The sequence below is a fragment of the Naegleria gruberi genome (genome assembly GCF_000004985.1).
Source record: "Naegleria gruberi genomic scaffold NAEGRscaffold_15, whole genome shotgun sequence".
NCBI classification, from domain to species: domain Eukaryota; phylum Heterolobosea; class Eutetramitea; order Acrasida; family Naegleriidae; genus Naegleria; species Naegleria gruberi.
Window position 1 is genome coordinate 246,631 of NW_003163312.1, and position 19,363 is coordinate 265,993.

The 19,363-nt window shown below is 34.8% G+C and overlaps 10 protein-coding genes across 10 annotated transcripts; 6 read left to right on the top strand and 4 right to left on the bottom strand.

Annotated features, from left to right (window-relative positions):
- Positions 1–75: 75 nt before the first annotated feature.
- Positions 76–1,449, top strand: NAEGRDRAFT_47869 (uncharacterized protein; the record flags this gene model as incomplete). Its single annotated transcript, XM_002678938.1, has 1 exon — positions 76–1,449. One exon carries the CDS (start codon positions 76–78, stop codon positions 1,447–1,449), a length of 1,374 nt encoding a protein of 457 aa, XP_002678984.1.
- Positions 1,450–2,094: 645 nt separating this feature from the next.
- NAEGRDRAFT_32303 (uncharacterized protein) lies at positions 2,095–2,946 on the bottom strand (the record flags this gene model as incomplete). The annotated part of the gene is made up of 1 exon (XM_002679058.1): positions 2,095–2,946. One exon carries the CDS (start codon positions 2,944–2,946, stop codon positions 2,095–2,097), a length of 852 nt encoding a protein of 283 aa, XP_002679104.1.
- A 1,252-nt stretch (positions 2,947–4,198) lies between these two features.
- NAEGRDRAFT_57591 (uncharacterized protein) lies at positions 4,199–5,414 on the top strand (the record flags this gene model as incomplete). The annotated part of the gene is made up of 1 exon (XM_002678939.1): positions 4,199–5,414. The coding sequence occupies one exon, from the start codon at positions 4,199–4,201 to the stop codon at positions 5,342–5,344; it is 1,146 nt and encodes a 381-aa protein (XP_002678985.1). The 3' UTR covers positions 5,345–5,414.
- A 59-nt stretch (positions 5,415–5,473) lies between these two features.
- Positions 5,474–6,548, top strand: NAEGRDRAFT_65728 (uncharacterized protein; the record flags this gene model as incomplete). The annotated part of the gene is made up of 2 exons (XM_002678940.1): positions 5,474–6,454; positions 6,489–6,548. 2 exons carry the CDS (start codon positions 5,474–5,476, stop codon positions 6,546–6,548), a joined length of 1,041 nt encoding a protein of 346 aa, XP_002678986.1.
- A 192-nt stretch (positions 6,549–6,740) lies between these two features.
- NAEGRDRAFT_79171 (uncharacterized protein) lies at positions 6,741–8,720 on the bottom strand. The gene has a single exon (XM_002679059.1). The coding sequence runs from the start codon at positions 8,685–8,687 to the stop codon at positions 6,750–6,752; it is 1,938 nt and encodes a 645-aa protein (XP_002679105.1). The 5' UTR covers positions 8,688–8,720; the 3' UTR covers positions 6,741–6,749.
- A 592-nt stretch (positions 8,721–9,312) lies between these two features.
- Positions 9,313–10,588, bottom strand: NAEGRDRAFT_79172 (uncharacterized protein). Its single transcript, XM_002679060.1, has one exon. It carries the CDS (start codon positions 10,385–10,387, stop codon positions 9,332–9,334), a length of 1,056 nt encoding a protein of 351 aa, XP_002679106.1. The 5' UTR covers positions 10,388–10,588; the 3' UTR covers positions 9,313–9,331.
- A 1,030-nt stretch (positions 10,589–11,618) lies between these two features.
- NAEGRDRAFT_65731 (uncharacterized protein) lies at positions 11,619–13,544 on the top strand (the record flags this gene model as incomplete). The annotated part of the gene is made up of 1 exon (XM_002678941.1): positions 11,619–13,544. One exon carries the CDS (start codon positions 11,619–11,621, stop codon positions 13,542–13,544), a length of 1,926 nt encoding a protein of 641 aa, XP_002678987.1.
- Positions 13,545–14,138: 594 nt separating this feature from the next.
- NAEGRDRAFT_88134 (ras family small GTPase) lies at positions 14,139–15,113 on the top strand (the record flags this gene model as incomplete). Its single annotated transcript, XM_002678942.1, has 6 exons — positions 14,139–14,209; positions 14,290–14,322; positions 14,437–14,477; positions 14,560–14,636; positions 14,682–14,899; positions 14,942–15,113. The coding sequence occupies 6 exons, from the start codon at positions 14,139–14,141 to the stop codon at positions 15,111–15,113; spliced, it is 612 nt and encodes a 203-aa protein (XP_002678988.1).
- Positions 15,114–15,170: 57 nt separating this feature from the next.
- NAEGRDRAFT_47875 (uncharacterized protein) lies at positions 15,171–16,814 on the bottom strand (the record flags this gene model as incomplete). Its single annotated transcript, XM_002679061.1, has 1 exon — positions 15,171–16,814. One exon carries the CDS (start codon positions 16,812–16,814, stop codon positions 15,171–15,173), a length of 1,644 nt encoding a protein of 547 aa, XP_002679107.1.
- Positions 16,815–17,127: 313 nt separating this feature from the next.
- On the top strand, positions 17,128–18,675 carry NAEGRDRAFT_79173 (kinesin-13). The gene has a single exon (XM_002678943.1). It carries the CDS (start codon positions 17,165–17,167, stop codon positions 18,629–18,631), a length of 1,467 nt encoding a protein of 488 aa, XP_002678989.1. The 5' UTR covers positions 17,128–17,164; the 3' UTR covers positions 18,632–18,675.
- The last annotated feature ends 688 nt before the right edge of the window (positions 18,676–19,363 follow it).

A 19,363-nucleotide genomic window follows, 5' to 3' on the forward strand; every position in this document is an offset into this window, starting at 1 on the left:
ATGATTCCACAACGCATTGACAATATTTAATGATAAAGTTGCTACTCAATTCTCAAAAAGAAACAAGCAAAAAACATGAGTGACGATACATTGAGATTTGTAGACGAAACCAAACAAACTCAAGACACCTACTCCTACCTCAAGCCAATCGGTATTCGAAAGCTAAGAAAACAAATCAACACTAAAGAATTCAAAAAGAATTACTTTGTCATTGACACTAGAAAGGAACAACCACTCGTTGTCCACTACGATCCAAACCATGTAAAAACTCCTCAATCTGCAGGTGGTAACTCCACTTCAGGAAGTAGTAGTTCAACTTCATCTGCTCCATTCATGAATAGCAATAATCAATCCCATCATGATAATCAGACATTTCCTTCTTCATCACACCCTCCAAACAAATCATTAAGCTATCAACAATCAGGTAAACGTGTACAATTTTCTCAGAGAAATTCAATTTCACAACCCTATCCAGCAACTCATCAACAATTTATGATGATGAATGGTGCTGAGAGTGATAGTTTGGTAGGTAATAATGGACAATCTGGTTCATTGTCTCAATTGATGGGTCAACCATGTGCAAGTAGAGAAATGAATCATCTCAATTCGAGAAGAACTTTATCAATGCCTGAGTTTTTGGCCCATTATTCACCTCCAACTGAGCTTGAAAATTGTGATGAGACGAGTGGTCAATTGTTTGATGATCATCCACAAAATGAATCTCATCCATTAGATCAAGACTATTTGATGCAAACTGGTGGTAATAATGAGAATTCCATATCACCCATCTATAGAAAATCATCCATTGATTGCCAATTTACTCCAATTGACCAACAAATGATGGATGGTTATGCTCCATTCCTAACTCCTCACTCGATGAGTCCAGAAGATGAACAGCAAATTATTCAGCAGAATAATCAAACTGAAATTCATTCCCACCAACAATCCATTCAACATCATCAATTATTGAACAAACACTTTTCCATGAATGATATTGGAAAGTTGACGATTCTCAATGGATTAGTCGAAAGTGGTCTATGCTACAATAACGATACTGTCAATATTCTAGAGACATTACAAATGGCCTGTAATGCTCATCATCAACAATCCCTAATGCTCAATATGCAATGTCAGCAAGATCAAATTCCACACCAAGAAGCAATGGATGAACAACATGACGATTCCATGCAACAAGAAGAAGAAGAATCAGATTGTGATAGTAGTTCAGTTGCCAATACAGCTATCAGAAATAATAATTCATTTAATGATGGCAATATATCCTCAGAGCAACTGCATCATGATGAGATGAGCTCTCAAGAGAAATGCAACGTTTCTGAGAATAATCAACCACAAGAGGCTTCTTTAGAGGAATATTCAGATTTACTGATTAATGATAATGAATTATTCGAGAATAACATCTTCTCTGATGAATATCTGTATGAAGAATAAACATCTTTTACACACTTTCTGATATTCGAAAGTTTATGGCAAACCAGGCCAATTGTCAACATACTGAATCTTAAAATCTGGCCAATTATCAACAATTTGAATCTTGAAATCAGGGAAACTTGTTACAATTTGCCACTTTCCAGGTTTATCAGGCCAGTTGGAAACTTTTTAAACCTTAAGATCAGGCCAATTATTAACAACTTGAACTTTGTAATCTGGGAAGCTATCGACGATTTGAATCTTTCCATAGATTTTAGCAATTTTATCTTTAGCAATGGTCATTTTGTTTAATTGATTGTTTTTTTTGTTTGAGATCAAGTTTCTTGGTGGTTATTCAGAGATTTATTGGAATATTTTGAGGTGTTTCATGGATTGTTATCTTCCTCAGGACCATAAATGTTAGTTCTGACAAGTTGTGTGGGCTTTTAGAACACGAGTCCTTGATTTCATCGTAGTTGAATAGCAGCTTATTTCACATACGGTACAAAAATTCAAAGTCTAGCTTGAGAATGCAAGCTTCTTTGGTTATCGGAAACCTTTCGGTTAACTATAGATCAATAAAATCAGGCAAAATATTTGCGTATGTATTAGATTAATAATTTATGTTGTGAATAGTTATATTTACAAATTTAAATGCAAAATGTCCTATTTTGCATACTCTTCTCTCAGTGTACCCATCATCATGTCTATTATTCTATTGGAAATACCATAGTTCACATAGTCACCTCCCTCTTCAAAGTGATGAATAAAGTGATGTGATTTGAGTGTCTTCCAGTAATCTGAATTGACATAGTAAGAAATTGGATTCAAGAGTGATGATTTCATATTAGTTTGATGGTGCAACCAATAATGATGCATATCATAAAAGAGGTAACCAGTAAATGCACCAGCAATTAATAAATTGCTATAGGAAGGCAGTATAAACTTGACAAGTAAATAGACAGGTGCAGATAGAACACACATCAATGTTGGAGGAACGACCAATCTGTCCTTATCCATTGGAACCTTATGATGGAAACCATGAAGTAAGAAGTGAGCAATGTTTGTCAAGTAGTAACCCATTTTGCCTAGTGAATCCCAGTGGAATAAGAATTTGTGAAAGAGAATTTCAATACCAAACCAAGCTAAAAATCCAGTGACATATCCCAGAAACATGATAGAGAGTTGTGAATTGTGTATTTGTGAGGAAATATAGAGATTGTAGATAATGAATGGGATCCAAATGAGGGGTACCACATACCATGGAGTAAGAGACAATGGTTCTAATAGCCCACTTTGAAATAATGGAACTGGTTCTTTAAAGTAAACAGGAGATGTGTTGTGAACCCAGTGGAAATAATCCTTTCCCATCAAACCTACTTGATGACACAGTGGTTGTTGATAATTGGCAGGATCATTGGCGTCTTGAGTCAGTGTGGTAGCTGTTTCAGAGCTTAATGTTGATTTATAATTAGGTAAATAATCACTGGCCTTTCCAACAAGATACTGATTGAGCATTGAGAAGGCATTCTTTGAGTGTTTGTGAATTGAAACATCACTCATTACTTGAGTAACATCCTGTCCAAGGTAATCCTCAATTATATCAAAGCCACCTGGATGAACATCAACAAACTCTGTCATATCATAAATATGATCGTTTACAATAAGCCACTTTGCAGGTAATCTCTTTTCTTCGGAGGCAGCAGTTGAGGTTGAAGCGTTTGACTTGAGCAAGTTTGAGTTGGAGGTGTTGGTGCCAGGACGTTGCCCACCACTTGCAATTGTTGTTGTTGATGAGGAGGAGGAGGTACTCAATACAGGTTGATGTACACCAAAGGCAATAGCAGTTGCATTGCTATGAGCATTCACGCTTATCATATTTGTCTATTGTGATAGATTATGGTTAGTAATGTGACGTGGTATTGAGAGTGTTTTTTTTAATAATTGAGAAAACTAAATAGATTAATGCTCCCACAACGGAATGAAATCGAAATGATTTAAATCTGTAACAACATCATGTTGGATGTTATTAATTGGTTGCTGAGGTGTTTTGTTGGAGAACGTTCTTTCTTCTCACATGTGTCGGCAATGTGTGCTAGGGGGAGGTGATATCGTAGCACTTTAAATTCCTCCACCATTGGCGCTATATTGGGTGGATTTTTATATGGCTGTTTGTTTGGTTGGTTATTTGATAGAGTGAGAGGATACTAGTATCTGAATTTCATTGCACCAAATATGAAACTCAACCATTCTCTGATTGATTGTAAAGTGAAATTCTCTAGTTGAAATGGATAAGGAAGAAGAAATGGATCTTTATGAGAAACAACTTCTAATAATCAAATCACCATTGTATTAACCTATTCCTTTGAATTACGGAAATCAAAACATTGAATTGAATGGCTGAGTAAGGAATTGCAACGGATATTTGTTAATTAAAATGAGCGCTGTGGTTTTACTTCGCCCGCTCAATGATCGGAATTTGCGTGCTTAATACTCAAGCGCCTCGGAAATTCTGATGAAAATCTGTCACTTCAATTATATGATTGTCCTTTCATGATTCTAATAAAGTCTTAAACTTTCTAATTGAATTTAAGTGATTGTCAACAAATGAGTAACGGTACAATTTTCAAATTTAAAAAATTAAATAGCAATAATATTTCTCAATATTTTCTAATGGATTAGTTTGGAAATACAAATGCAATCCAATTTTTATTAATGAAAGCACAAACCATTTATTTCCTAAACAATTTGAAAATAAAATATAAAAAAAATGCCACCAAAAAAGAAGACAACACCATCATCTGATCCCTATGATGATCCTCTCTTCCTTCAGGTTATTGCCGATGTTGAGAGGAAGAGAAAGCGTATGATGGCAAGAATGAAGGGTGATGACGATGATGATGGAGATGTGTTTCGTATTACTCGTGTTGTGACGGAAAATCCTGATGGAACAAGAAGTGCAAGAAATGTTTTTTACGACCCGAATGATGAATATGCTGATGATGATGATGATGACGATGATGAAATAAGCATTCCCTCATCGAGAAGTTCTTCATCTAGGAAATCATCTTCAAAATCTTCTACTAGCAGAGCAGCAACAACCTCTTCTAGCAGTAGAGCATCCACTGCATCATCAAGTAGTAATTTAAGTAGTGCACTTAGTGCAATTATGGGAGGTTCTACTTCTCGTTCTAACTCTAATGCACCTGCTGTTGTGCCTCCTGAAGATGTTGGAATTTATACAGAATATGGTTATCAATCAACTAGAGAAGCACTTGATGAACAAATAACGTCAACTAGAGCCTACAGAGCTCTCTATCAAGTTAAAGCAGTTATTACTTCTCCAACTACGAAAAATGTTGTGTATAGAGAATTTGTCATCTCTGCCACAATTTTATTCAAGAATCTCAACGAGTTGCTTTGTCTTTTGTTTGGTTGGTCAACTGTTGAAAATTATCATTTTACATATGAAAAGGATGGAGAAACAAAGCAAATCTTGAAAAGAGCTGGTAAAAATAGTCAAGGTGTAAGCAGTACAAAATTCTGCCAAGTTTGTCCATATCCAGGAGATTCCTGTGTTTGGTATCCAAATGCTACCACCCAAGTTAGCCTAACTGTCGATGTTATTAATTTAGATGGACAAGTGGAATCCGTTCCAAGATGTGTTGGATTAAATGGTAAAATTGATTTGGACACTGGTAAACAAGGTACCCTTAATGAAACTGAAACCAATATTGATAGAGTAAATTCAAAGCTCAAAGGAAAGAGATTTGCAGCCAATTCAGCTAGTAATAACACCAAGAAGAAGGGCATAAAAATGTTAGTCCCTAGAGACACTACCCAGTCAGAAATTAATCAAATAGCCAATAATGTTTATAGATCTAAATTATTTACACCTGACAGAACTAAATTCTAAGCAAACACTTAATATTATTGATTCTGCTTTTTAATATACTGCCTCTTCAATAAATATTATTAACACTAACTAAAATTTAAATATTATTAAATTCTCATTGTAAAATTAAATTACAAATTTCAAAAAAAAATGTCTACAGCACAGAGTTGTAATTTTTCATACAAAATTCCCTATTTTGAAACACCAAGTGAAGGATCAACACACTTTAATGTTGGTCTCTGCATTGGAAAACAATTTAAAGATCAAATCAATGAATATTTGACACGATCCGATCTTCCCTTCCAATCAATTTATTTACCCTATGTATTATCAAAGAAAGATGATCAAGATGAGTCAAGAAGAATTGAAAAAGAGGCACAATCAACATCTTCCGAAGGTGATCATTATGCACTGTTGAGACCTTGGATTCAACTTGTTGATGAGCACTTTCCGAAATATGTTCAGGAAATTCGTGGATTAGCTGCAGGTTCAGAGCAACCATTCGAGTGGCTCTTCATGTTGAACATGTTGAATGAATTGAGGGGTAAAATATTGCACGATGAAAGATTGAAGGATAAAAAGACGACAAAAGTTGGAGGATGCTCTGAAGTGTTTGTCTGTTGTAAAACCAGTGAAATGGAAAGGGCATTGATGGCTCACAATGAAGATGCTGATAAGAGTATGGGCGAATATTCATATATTGTGAAGAGTAATTATTTGGAGGAGAATGGATCTGTTGTTAGGAGTATGGTTGCCTATCATTATCCTGGAACAATTGGAGGAAATACTTTTGGATGGAATGAATATTTGGTTTTTGGAACGAATGGAAAATCACCAAAGAAAACCCTCACAGAATCTTGTGGAATACCAAGATGTTTCATTAATAGATATGTGTACGAATCAAAGAGTATTGAGGAGGTTCACACAAGGTTGGAAGAATATGCCCTTCTTAGTTCATCAGGATTTTCCACCAATGTTTCAACTCGATTTATTGTTAAGGATGACGTGAATGATTTTTATCAAATGGCTAATATTGAGTTGGCTCCTTCTCTTGATGGTAAAGAAAAGCAAGTTTCTAAATATTCTATTCCAATTAAGAGAAATAATTCAGATCAACCTCACTATGTACATGTCAATCATTATTTGCACTTGATGAATATTCCAGAGGAGGAAGTCCCAAGCTCCAGGCACAGATATGCAAGAGCAATGTGTCATTCCAATATAATATCAGAGAATGAAATTATTCAATTGTTGGGAGATACAGAGGACAAGGAATATCCAATCTTTAGAACAAGCAATCACCCAGATAAGGGAAAGACTTTGGCTACCTTTATTGTCAATATAATTGAACAAACTGTTAATATCTATGTTGGCAATCCAATTCACACACCTCCACTTTATACAATGACATTGTTTTAATAACATGTTAATCAGCTTTATTTTTCATTATTTGTCCATTCATTGTTAAACATTTGGCACGTATTGGTGAAATTGTTTTAGAGATGGATTGTTGAGAGAGTTTAGAATTGGAGGTTTGGGAAATTTCCATCTTGATTTCCAAACAACCAAGAATTAAGGCATTGTACATGAACGTTTTCTTATCCTTTTGAGAGGTATTTACAAGGTTGGAAAGGAAGAAATCTCTAGTATTGGCATCACCAAAATACATACAACCACATTCTGAAAGCTTAGTAAGAGTGTTAGTAATCTTGGTAATTTTCATAATCTTCAATCCCCAAGTGTTATCAATTACGTCCATACTAGAGTTATCGTAACCTTCAGATTTTACACAGACAACATATTCACTCCTTTGAGAATCATAAAAGTTTGTAGCAAGCATATTGAGCTCCTTTCCATTAGAACCACTGAATCTGCTGAATAATGAAGAACCACTACTACTTGGAACATTTAGAATTTCATCGTAACAATAAAACTGACGATTTCCTCCATGTACATTAAAGTGAGGGTCTAACAAATCAGTTCCAAGTTGATTGTCCTTACTCTTCTTTTTCTTTGAAATAATAAAGTGGTTCTTTTCCAACATTTGGAATACTTCATGATGAGTGAATGGAAGATAACTGTGATATTTCCAGATTGAGGTCTTATCTAGTGGGAGATCATGATGAATTTTTCTATTTACATTCTTGGAGATCATTGAAAATGTGAATGTCCCTCCATTTCTTGACAAGTAATCCTTGTGTACATGGTTTGGAATACACTTGTTGGAATTGATTGCCTCCATATTTGAAGGAATGGTATATACAATATCCCAATCCGGTGAATCAGCCATTAATGAGTTCATATAGTTCATGTGTTCTTCAGAGAGGAAGAGTGATGATTTCATTTCAGCAAGAGATTTGAATAATGATTCTCTTTCAGACCTTACTGGTATAGCCAACATGTTGAGAAATTCTGAAACGTTTCTATTCGATAAGAGGAAGATATTATCCTTGGATTTTCTTCTATGTGATCTATTTTCAAAGTGGTGGTGATGATTGAAACTGACTCCACTTGTTGAAGTAGCTGTACTGTTAGTATCAGCTGATTCTTCCTCATCATCTTCATCTGAATTGTGATTGGTAATAGCAAATGAATTTCCTTCCCGTTCTCCATCCAATTTCGAAGTATCTTTGAGTGTTGAATATTCCGTATCAGTATGTCTTGAACTTAGTGATGATTCGTCTGAAAGTTTAATGTCTAGAATGGCATTAGAATCTGTACTTCCAATAAATGTCGAATCATCTATACTCGATTGAGTTGCAGAATATGAATTAGCAGGTGAGTGTGCTGCAGCTCTTCCCAAAATCAAATTATTAAAATGGTCAGAATGAATGCTCAACGTTGTTGAACTCTCAGTATTTCTAGGAGATGTCAAATAAGAATTACTCTTCTTAATACTCCTCAATCGATTGATAATGTGCAATTTGAAAGCATCAGTTCTAATAAACCTTGGAAAGGCATCATGTTTCAAAAAGCATTCAATCTCCCACTTCTTCTCAGCATATAACAAGTTATCATAATAAGATGGATTATGTTTCATTTGCAAATACAATGAGAGAAGAGGAATATATCTACCATCACTATCACTTTCCAGAAAGTGTTTAAACAAGGACAATATCGTTTGTTGAGCATAAACTGAGGATGAATCATTGGCCTCCATCGTCGATGCACTCAAACAACTCTCCATATCAAATGAGTAGTGTTTGAAAATTGATCGTTCCTCCTTCGTTACCTTCTTTCCAGTATGATGAGAAATATTAGCCTCTCCTCCCTGTTGTTGCTGTATCTGATTCATTTTCAGTGAGAGTACTTGTTGGTGATTAATACCATTCACTGATGATGCACTTGATGCTGTAGAGGTCATTTTGCTATTGGAGTAATTTTCAAAGGCTTTGTTTTCGCGGTTTTTTTTTAATATTTTGTTAGTAGATGTTGAATTTGTCTCTTTAAAGCTGTTAGATAACTTGGAGTTTTGTTAATAATGCAGCATGAATGGTGTTGAAATACTTCATGAGCATGAAATGTTTCGTGTAGTCCAATTATGTCCATAGAAAGACAAGTCTTGATTGAAATGGATAAGGTGAAAGCATCATGAACAGCAAGTGAATCGCTCGAATAATTAAAATAGAAAGTATCGAATTGGTTTAATACCTATCTCTAGAGAGGGAGAGAAGCAGAACTACAGTTATTCGGCAGAGAGAAACTATTCGAAAGTTGTCAAGTACTATTTAAGAGTTGATGTAAATTCTTTCTGAAGTGTCTTATCCATTGTCCTTAAATTCAATTATTGGTTCGCACCTTATTCGAACAGTAACAATTTCGAATTAATCCTTCGACAAAGATCATAAAAAGTCTATGTGAACGATTGGTAGAGCTTGGTTGATGAGAAAACTAAGGAAAGGTTGGTGACAAACAATAATGCACAACTGTAGAGTAGAACATGTTCAGTAAGAGAGATAGAGTTTAACAAAGAAGAAATTTGACAAATTCTAGAAAACCGTGACCAATTTATTGCTCTGGTTTGTTATACAACAAACACGAAAGAGAAGGCAATACATTTGCTGGTTGTGGCTTGGCATACAAGTCAAGTGTTGATCTTTCTGGAGGAGTTGTCAATAATGCAGAAAGAGGTGGCAATGTTTCAAATGGCTTTTCAAAGATTCCTCCAAATGGAGGAGGAGCAATTCTTGAAACACATTGTTGGATTGGACTTGGAACCTTTGTTGGTTCTGGGAATTGCTTTTGAGAACAAGTTGAATTTGAGAGTGGTGAATGACAATAGGGACCGATATTATCATAACATGGTCTTCCGCTTACACCATCAAACCTTTGCTCTGGTGATGATACTCTTGAATAGTTTGGAGGAGAATAAGGACCATTATATGGAGTAGGATCAACAGGAGGAGATGTTATCATATTATTCTGAGTTGAACATCTCTGATATTGATGTGTGTAAGGCACAAAACCTCTTGGTGCATTGTTATCAACGTTGGAATGTTGATAACTTGGTTGAATGACATTGTGGTAACTTTGAGAACCAGCATTGTAGACATTAGTAGCATAGTGTTGTTGAGACAAGACAGAAGGCTGTTGCGGAGGTGTTTGAATAGGTTGGAAAACGACACTGGATTGTTCCATGATGGGTTTAGATAACAATACATTGGAAACATCCACCATTTGCTTCTTTCTCTTCTTCTTTGTAATTCCTCTTTGTGGATCAACCTTGTTCTTCTTTGGCTCTTCCTTCTTCAAGAACCAATGTGAAAGATGGTGTTCGCCAACCTTTCTTGATTGTACAGAAGTACTGTTCTTGCCCAATGATCCACTAGCTTCAGAGTCTAGTAAACAATTTGATCCACCAACTTGATTGTTGGATGATCCACTACTATTGTTATCATCAACCACTTTTTGCTTTCTTTCCTTCTTTTGGGGAGTTGCAGCACTAACACTGTTTTCAATGCTCGAAAAGATTTTAACCTTCGGATCCTTTACAAAGAAATTAAAGGATTTTGTTGATTGATATTCGTCAGTTGTGCTTAATTGTTGTGCTGTACCACCACTCATTTAGATGACAATAAATTTGGAGGTTTATCTTTGCAATACCAGAGAGTCTTCTCAGAATAATAATGATAATACAATATGAATAGTTTGAATAATTCAATTGTTGTTGTTGTTATGTGTTATACAAGTAGGATTAAATTTCTATACCGCAAGCAAAAATACTCAACGCGCAATGCTGAATTGCTTCTTGAATATCAGATATTAGGTACAGAGGTTTAAAAATATTTTTTTTTAAATAATATCAGATGCAGAAAAGAGCGAAGATGGTGGCGATGAATGTATTCAATTATCGGAGATGGTAGCCATAAAAGAACGATGAGTAACGACTTGGTTAAAAATGCGAACCTTTAACGCCATTTTTAAATTGTCATTTCTTCGCTTATGCATCAACAAAACCAACTAAGGCACCACTACCTTAGATGAACCTCTCAGTAAACAGCCTTATAGTTTACAAAATGATGAAGGATTCTCTTTAGGGGTTATTAAACCGAACTCTATCACCAAACAGCTATATATCTAAAAAAGTCAATTGGCTGTTAATGCAGATAAAGGTCTAAAAGGAATTGTTAATTAAAATGTTGAACTTTACAAAAAAACCAAACATGACTGTGTTCAAACAGTGTGCATGGCTTTATTTGTTTTCGTTCACTTTCCAACAAAACTTTGTTATTTCATGAAAACCGACACAATCAAAAACACATACGTATTTAAAAGGAATCTTTGTTAATAGATTCGAAATATGGCTGTCATCCAAATGGAATCTCTAACTACAGTAGAATGGATACTATTACTTTAACCGCGCCCAAACTACAATTAAATTATTAAACTCGTCCTTAAAGAACAGATTCGTTATTGATTCATTTATTATAATGTTTTATCTGTTTTAGATATGCTATTTTCCTTAGGGGTGTCTCCGAAGCGAAATCACAAACGTCTTGACCGATATGTCTATAATTTTTAAAATTGTTTAGCAAGACAACCAAAATCACAGTGAGGCGGATTTTAAAACTTTTCAAAAAAAACCATCGAAACTCTTCTCTCAACTCAGAAGGCAGACAACCACAACTTTCAACAGCTATTTGTTGCCCGACTCAAAGTGGATAAATTCAAAGTCTAAGATCTGAAAGGTTCATCATCACCATCATTATCAAAACACTGAATTATATTGTTTGCATTGGAGTTTAAACATTGGATATTTAAATATTATTGATACTATTATCAAAGAAACACTGAGATGAAACCCTTGTCGTCTTCCTCAACTTGTACAACAACAAGAAAACCATTACGGGAGGTGGTTTTTATGGATGAAAGTAAATTACCATCATTGGATTTGCCATCTATCGTGATGATCGGAGGAGATTCATCTTCCATTGATGGAGTTTCTTCATCATCCAATTCTTCATCACCTAATCAACCAATGATTGTATTGAGTCATACGGATAATCGTCATCAGAGAATTACCTCTATGCAATTTAATTCAATGAAGGCTATTCAGGAGCATATGGGTATTTTAGAAGATGATGGAGAGGATGAAGATTCGAATACAGATTCATCAACTAATAGTAGTATTACTAGTAGTCAGGGACAAACCGCAATTAGTACAAAATCAAATAATATTCATTCAACATCATCTCCGAGTAGATATGAAAGCAGTCTTTCACCACCATCCTCACCACAAACATCATCCTCACCTAAAATGTCATCTCCACTGACAGGTTTATTAAAATTGGCATTGAGAAAGAAGAATTCAAAATCTACCTCACCATCCACTTCAAGTGATAATGTTTCCAATTCTTCGTCAATGAGTACGAGCACATCATTATCAGAAAAGAAAAAGAAAAAGAAGGAGAATCATCACAAAATTGATCTCAATGACTATCTCTTTACATACGAGAAGGTCATTAGTAATGGAGAAACAAGTCAACTCTTTCTCAAGTTTTTGACAATGAAGAAAACTTCTGAAAGCTTACTTTTCGTACTGAAATTTAGAGAACTGAAATCAGCATTTAAGTCAATAAGCGATCAAGCCAGTGACAAGCAGGAACAATATAGAAATACTCTGAAAACAATCGAGGAATTATACAAGTGCTTCTTTGCATTTGATTCTTCTATGGAATTGAATTTACCACTCAATTTACATGAGCCAACCACAAAGATAATGGAAGAATACGAATCCAAGAGAGAAAAACTTGCAGATGATGAAATTGTTTCAATCATTTCTAATATTTTGAGCGAGTTTAAAAAAATCGAGAGCTATTTAAATTTGAATTTGAAAGAGTGTCAATTTTTGGAATTTTTGGAATGGGAAAAGTTTAGAAAATTTATTACCAATAAGGGGTCGATACATTTAGCAGAGATTGCAGAAATGAAACCTTTCTCTCATACATCATTTGTTGAAAGTTTAGTGACAGAAATGAGCAAACCAAGAATTACTGTCAAACAAGCAAAACAGATCAAACATCTAGTGGTAAAGAACACATCTATATGGACACCAATTATAACAGAATCCAATTATATAGTGTCATTATCCAACAATCAATACTTACTAGGCGAGGAAGAGTCAAACTCTTCTAATAAGGGTGTTTATTTTTTCAAGTATGAGATTACATTCCCATATCCAAAACAAGCTGTCATCAACACACTTCTCAGCTCAAAGCTCAGATTCAAGTTTGATAAGAATACTAAAATGCTTTCAAAGATTGATTATTTCCCTAAAGAAGATAACGAAAATCTGGCAACTTGCATCTCACAAGAGGTTTATGATTTTCCTTTCCCTTTCCAATCAAGAGAAATGGTTCTTGCCTGTGCTGTATTCAATGATTTGACCGATAATTCAACCATGTTATGTCTGAGGTCGTGTGAAAGTGATAAAGCTGTCAAGCTCAAAAAAACTGTCAAGGCAAAGAATGTTGGCTGTTGGATTTTCCAAGATTTGAATGGAACTCACACTAGATATATACAATTCGTTGGAGCTGATTTCAAAGGTTTTCTACCACCAAAACTAGTTAAATCAAACGTTGCTAAACGTGCCAAGTATTACTATGCAGATAGTTTGAAAATGTTCGAACATCCAGAAGACGATTTCAAGGAGCCACAGGATGATCCTCTTTATTCTGGTTTTATGGATACACTCAAGGAAAATGGTGGGTTATCTATTTGAAAATATTTTAAATAGTGCTGAAATAGCACAAATGAATAGCATTATATCAAGGATTGTTAAACGAGTTGTAGTTGATAGGAGAATGTTTCATTTCTCAAGAGTATTAAAGAATTCTGCCCATCAGTTGCATCAATTTGTTCTTCATCTTTCTCACCTCTAGCTAGAGAACATCATTTGAAATTGTCACTCTTAAAATTTCAAATATTTAACAGTTTCTTCATTTGAGTTTTACAGGGTTACTATTGTTCCTTTCATTTTTAAATAAATCTTAATTATTCCTTTTACAATTAGAAAAGGTTCACTCATATTTGAAATAGATCTATTCGAATGTGAAAATTAACCATTAATTTAAATAATTATCTCTAATTTACAATGAAACAAATTTTGGATAATGTTTACATTTCGGCTCAATGCTCATCTAGACTTGGAATAGAGAGGTAATAAAAGAAATCTTCGTGGCCTTTTTCTTCGTTTCTTTACCAGCATCATCTGTCAATCACCATTTAAAAAAAATTCCCTTGCTAGAGGACACAAAAACTCGAGTACTTGCCAACTCCTTTCCACTACACACCCTCAGCTACTTCTAGACTTTAAATGACTGATCAATCTGTTGACGATTTTGAACTTTCTGATGATAATTCTTTAAAGATTATTGTTGTTGGTAGGTTTGTGAATGATGAAATATTTGTATTCAAATAACAACCAATAACTAATAACAAAATATTTAAAAATTAGGTGATGCGAGTGTTGGTAAAACATGCATGTTAATTTCATACAGGTAAGATATTTGGAATTTTTCATATTTAAATTCTTGATTATCCACCACACTTCAACATTATAATGAATGACATGTGTCATCATTGTGCTTTTTAACAACAAATATCATCAACAGTAATAACGAATTTCCAACAGAGTATAACCCTACAGTATTTGGTTAGTAGTCATTCAAATAATTATAATATTCATAATTCTTTTCTAATTCAATAACAACTTTGATGAATTTTTGAATATACAGACAATTATACAGCTAACGTAGTTTACAAGGAAAAAACTGTCACATTGGGATTATGGGATACTGCTGGTACTGACGAAGTAAGTAAACATGGTGATGTTCCGTGCCTTTTAACATTTGAATAGTATGATCAATTGAGACCGTTATCTTATCCCGACACTCACATTTTTGTTATTGTATTTGATTTAACTAATAAGGATTCACTTGAATCAGTTACGAAGAAGTGGGTTCCTGAAATTAAAGAACACACTAAAGATAGACCAGGTGGTGTACCATTCATCATTGTTGGAAACAAATTGGACTTGAGAAATGACCCAAAGGAAAAGGATAAATGTGTTCCAAGGTGAGTTGATTTTCAATTACAATAATCTAATTGAGATTGTAGATCTGATGGTGAAAAAGTTAAAACAAAGACTGGAGCTGCTCGTCTCTTAGAATGTAGTGCCAAGACTCAAGAAGGACTGAAAGATGTATTTGAACAATGCATAGAAGTTGTCATAGAAAACTACATGAAAAAGAAGAAGGGAGGAAAGAAGGATAAATGTACACTCCAATAACTCATATTTTTGTAATTTGATTTTACCAATCTTTTTACAGGGAGGTAAAATATTGTATTAATGTAACTGTTGCATACGCTTTTTTAACATTATAACCTGTTCACTCGTTGATAAATTCAGTGAGGTATCGAAATCATTAATTATGGAATTATTTGTTGGTTTAACATTATCTACACTTCTTACATCTCCTTGCTGTTTCAACAAATTGATTTGGGATCTCATATAATCAAACATTTTACATTCTGATTGATGGGTAAGTGTACGAATTCTTTCGTCCATCAATCGATAATTTTCTTTTGCAACTCGTTGTTCAATCTTGGTCAGGGAATTCTTAATTTTAGTTCCAACCTTTTCATAGAATTTAGTTTTAAATTCCTCAACTTCTTTTTTCACAACTGTTTCAATATTGCCTTCCAAGAATGCCACCTTTTTTCTTAATTCTTCAATTTCCTTTTCCATAGATTCCATCTTCTTATCGTTGGTATTTACATCTTTGAATCCACCTAGGGATGTTCTCGTTCTAGTTGGCCTGTTAATCTCATTGACTTTTTCAGACAGCTCCTCCAAGTTCTTTCTTGTTTTATGAACTGCAGCATCTTTGAGTTTAGCTCTTTGTCGTCTCTCTTCGAGGATTAGATTTTCCTTATTAACTTGTTGATCTTTCTTTGCTATTGTAGCCGAAGCAGGTCTAGTAGTGGCGGTTCCTAGAGACTTTTTCTTTTCCTCAACCTGGGCACGGGTGGTAGTAATGATTGCGGATTGAATTTGATTAGAGACATCTTTGAGAGGGGAGGTTTTCGTTGATGGTTGTGATTCCCTCTTGGTAACCACTTCTTTCTTTGGAGAGATGAGGTGTGGCTTTTCAATCTCTGATTTTTTAAAGTTTGGAAGGGATGCAGCTAGAGGGTTGCTTCTTGCTGTGGATGATTTCTTAAATGTTGGAATAGATACAAGGGGAGAACTAGAGATTTCTTTAAGTGAAACATTACTGTAATTTAGCATTACTGTTCCATTATTATAATTATCAAAATTAAATAAACCTGATTCATTGGAACTGATATTAAACATGAGGTCGTCATATTTGGCGCTTAATTCTTTGGATAATTCGTCTGTTGTGAAAGAAGCTGGGTTAAATGATGGCATTTCAATTGTACAAGCCTTTGCACTTTTAATGGGTGAGAATGAAGTTGGAGATTTGGTTGGCGATTCTCTGAGGCAGTCATTAATGGATCTGATTTCAGTATTTTCAGGTACTGAGGATGGCATATCTCTGAGAATGAATATCTTATTAAGGTAAACTCGATTTCCTCCAAAAGTTTCACTAACCGAGAATTTAAAGAAGGAAAAATCTGCTGGTATTGATTGAATAGAAAAAAGATGAAGTGAAGTATTTTCCTCAGCTCTTAGACTTGACCAATGAATAAAAGGACCATCCCTACTTCGTGAAATGAAGAGTTTAATTTTCTTTGGATTGAAAACATATCTCTTCTTGCAATACCATCCAACACACGAGACTGGATACGAGTGCAAAGGCACTTGAATTGTACAGTCTTGTGGAAGTCCAACATCGGTGATCCAAATTTCATCCTCTTCATCATCGGCCAATATACTGTTACATGGGTAGTCCTCCTGTTCTGTTGTTCGGGAAACAATGCAAGCACCCTTAATTTTTGAGCAGAGGTTAGTCTCGTGCTTGAACATTTTTTTTAAATTTCTGATAAACTGATTTTTGTATTTTTTTGGCGGGCTCATTAAGGGCGCAAATTTTCCTTCAATGCTCACACCCTGAAAACCAAAACTATGAACAATGTTAATTTTACCTTAGATTATAATGATTGTTGAATAAATTCCTCATTAATATATTAAATAAATGGCCACTATATTTTATCAGTCATGATAACTGAAGCTAACTGCTGAAACATGATACAATTTTGTATGCTTGAATAGTTTCCCGCCAAATTGTAATTACTTGGCGCCTTCCACCAATACAAACTTTAAAAAAAAGCAAAAAATACCATCATCAAGGAACCACCAACAGAGAAACCGCAAAAATGGGCCAGAATATGGATAAAAGATCATACAGAAGAGAACATGCCGAACTCTACATGAAATTAATTCAACACTATAGGAACGGAATGGTGGAAGATATGGCTGTGTCTCCTTCTTCAGAAAAATCTGATGAGGTTGTTAAGGTTTACATAAGAAAAAGACCAACATTTGAGAGGGAAGTTAATGCAGGAGAATATGATGTTGTTACATGTAGGCCTCATGAAATTATTGTTCACGATTGTAGAATGCACCCGTCAATGAAACCCTCATTGGCATATGTTGAATCCTTTAAATTCCCTTATCCTAACACCGAAGTTTTCGGAGAGAAGTCGACCACAGATGAACTTTACAAGTCTGCAGTCAAGCCACTGATACAGTTTGTTGCCGCTGGTAATGTTGGTACTATGTTCTGTTTTGGACAAACAGGAAGTGGTAAAACCTACACTATTACAGGATTGGTTAAAATGATGTCACAAGAATTATTTTCCCTTATTGCTAAATTACCTGGTACATACAGCGTTACTGCAACCTGCATTGAACTTATTGGAGAAAACTGTTTTGACTTGCTTAGTGACCATCAAGAAGTTCAATTGAGAGATGGTAAAACTGGTGATGTTGTTATTTGTGGTAACAAATTGTGTGCCCTTACAAGTGGATCCGAATTGAATGAATTATATAACTATGCTGCTGGATTGAGAGAAACACACGCCACCAAGGTCAACTCAAACTCATCACGATCTCACTACATTTGTAGAGTGTACATTGAAAATGCTGAAACAGGCAAACAGTATGCCAGACTTACTTTATGTGATTTGGCAGGTTCCGAAAGAAATAACGACTCGAATGAACATGATGCAGAAAGACTAAAGGAAACTGCTCAAATTAACAGCTCTCTCATGGCTTTGAAAGAAGTTATTAGATGTGTTGCATTGAATAAGGAAGGTGATAAAGTTCATATTCCATACAGAGGATCAAAGCTTACAAGATTACTGAAGGATTGTTTCGATCTCGAAGAAAAGAAAAAGAGACCACACACTGTTGTCATTGCTACAGTTTCACCACTCTCATGTGATTCAGAGCACACAACTGGTACCTTGAAACACACCTGTATCATGATGAGTAATGAAGTTAGTCAAGATGGAGAAAAGATTGTCGTCCAAGATGTTTTAGGTTCAGATCCTTATCAGAAGAGAGCCAATGTATTGAAACCAATTGCCAAGATGACATACGAAGAAGTTATAGAATGGATTGGTACTGTTCAAAAAGGAAAGTTCAAGAAACATATTCACAAATTCCCATCAACGATGGATGGTAAAGCTCTTGCCAGATTCCCTGATAAGAGATTACAACAAATTCTCGAAAGTGATTTACTCGGTAATGATTTGAGAAAAGAAATTATGAATTATACAGACAAGATTAGTCAACAAAAGAAGCAATTTGCTGAAGACAATAGAAAATCTACCAAATAACAACCTAACTAATTTATTAAACAATGTATATACAAATTTCTATTCCCTTATGTCTTCTGAATAGGTTGGGCATGGTGATCCAGGCATTTCTTTGGTCATTTCTGAAACATCCAAATCATCTACTGGTCCTAACAAGGCATCTACAATGGTAGAAACGACAGGTTTCACTGGAATATGACTAAACTCATGAATGAACATGTCATAGGTTGAAGCTGGTTTTCCTTGTTGGGTATCTGCTGCTCTCTCATCTATGAATATTTTGGTTGGTGCTTCTCTTGATTCATTATATTGCTTGACAAGTTCAAATGCCTCTCTATTACTAACAATGCTACTCTTGTCAATTTCCAAATCTTGTTGAACTGTCTCAACAACATCCCTCACAATGAACTCACCAAAGTTAATAGATCTCAGTAATGCAAGAGCCATTGATACAAATGCCAATTGATTGAAAAACTCAAACATTGCAATACTATTGTACATGTACAAATTAGATAGAATAAAGCAAGAAGCTGTTGGAATAAAAGCAGCATTTCTATTCTTGCAAAATACCATACTAATCATTGGAACGTACAGGAAATTCAAGAGTTGATAAAAGAGCCACATCTTTTCACCTCTCACAATGTGATTCTGTTCGACATGCATTCGATCTGAATTATCCAAGAACATGTAGTAGAGAGAAAGTGATTCGAAACTGAGGGCAGAAACCAGGAAAATGATAAATGAAATGGAATT

Bases quoted from the DNA above. Each gene is read 5' to 3' on its own strand.
- NAEGRDRAFT_79171 (XM_002679059.1), bottom strand. From the start codon at position 8,687: ATGACCTCTACAGCATCAAGTGCATCATCAGTGAATGGTATTAATCAC.
- NAEGRDRAFT_79172 (XM_002679060.1), bottom strand. From the start codon at position 10,387: ATGAGTGGTGGTACAGCACAACAATTAAGCACAACTGACGAATATCAA.
- NAEGRDRAFT_79173 (XM_002678943.1), top strand. From the start codon at position 17,165: ATGGGCCAGAATATGGATAAAAGATCATACAGAAGAGAACATGCCGAA.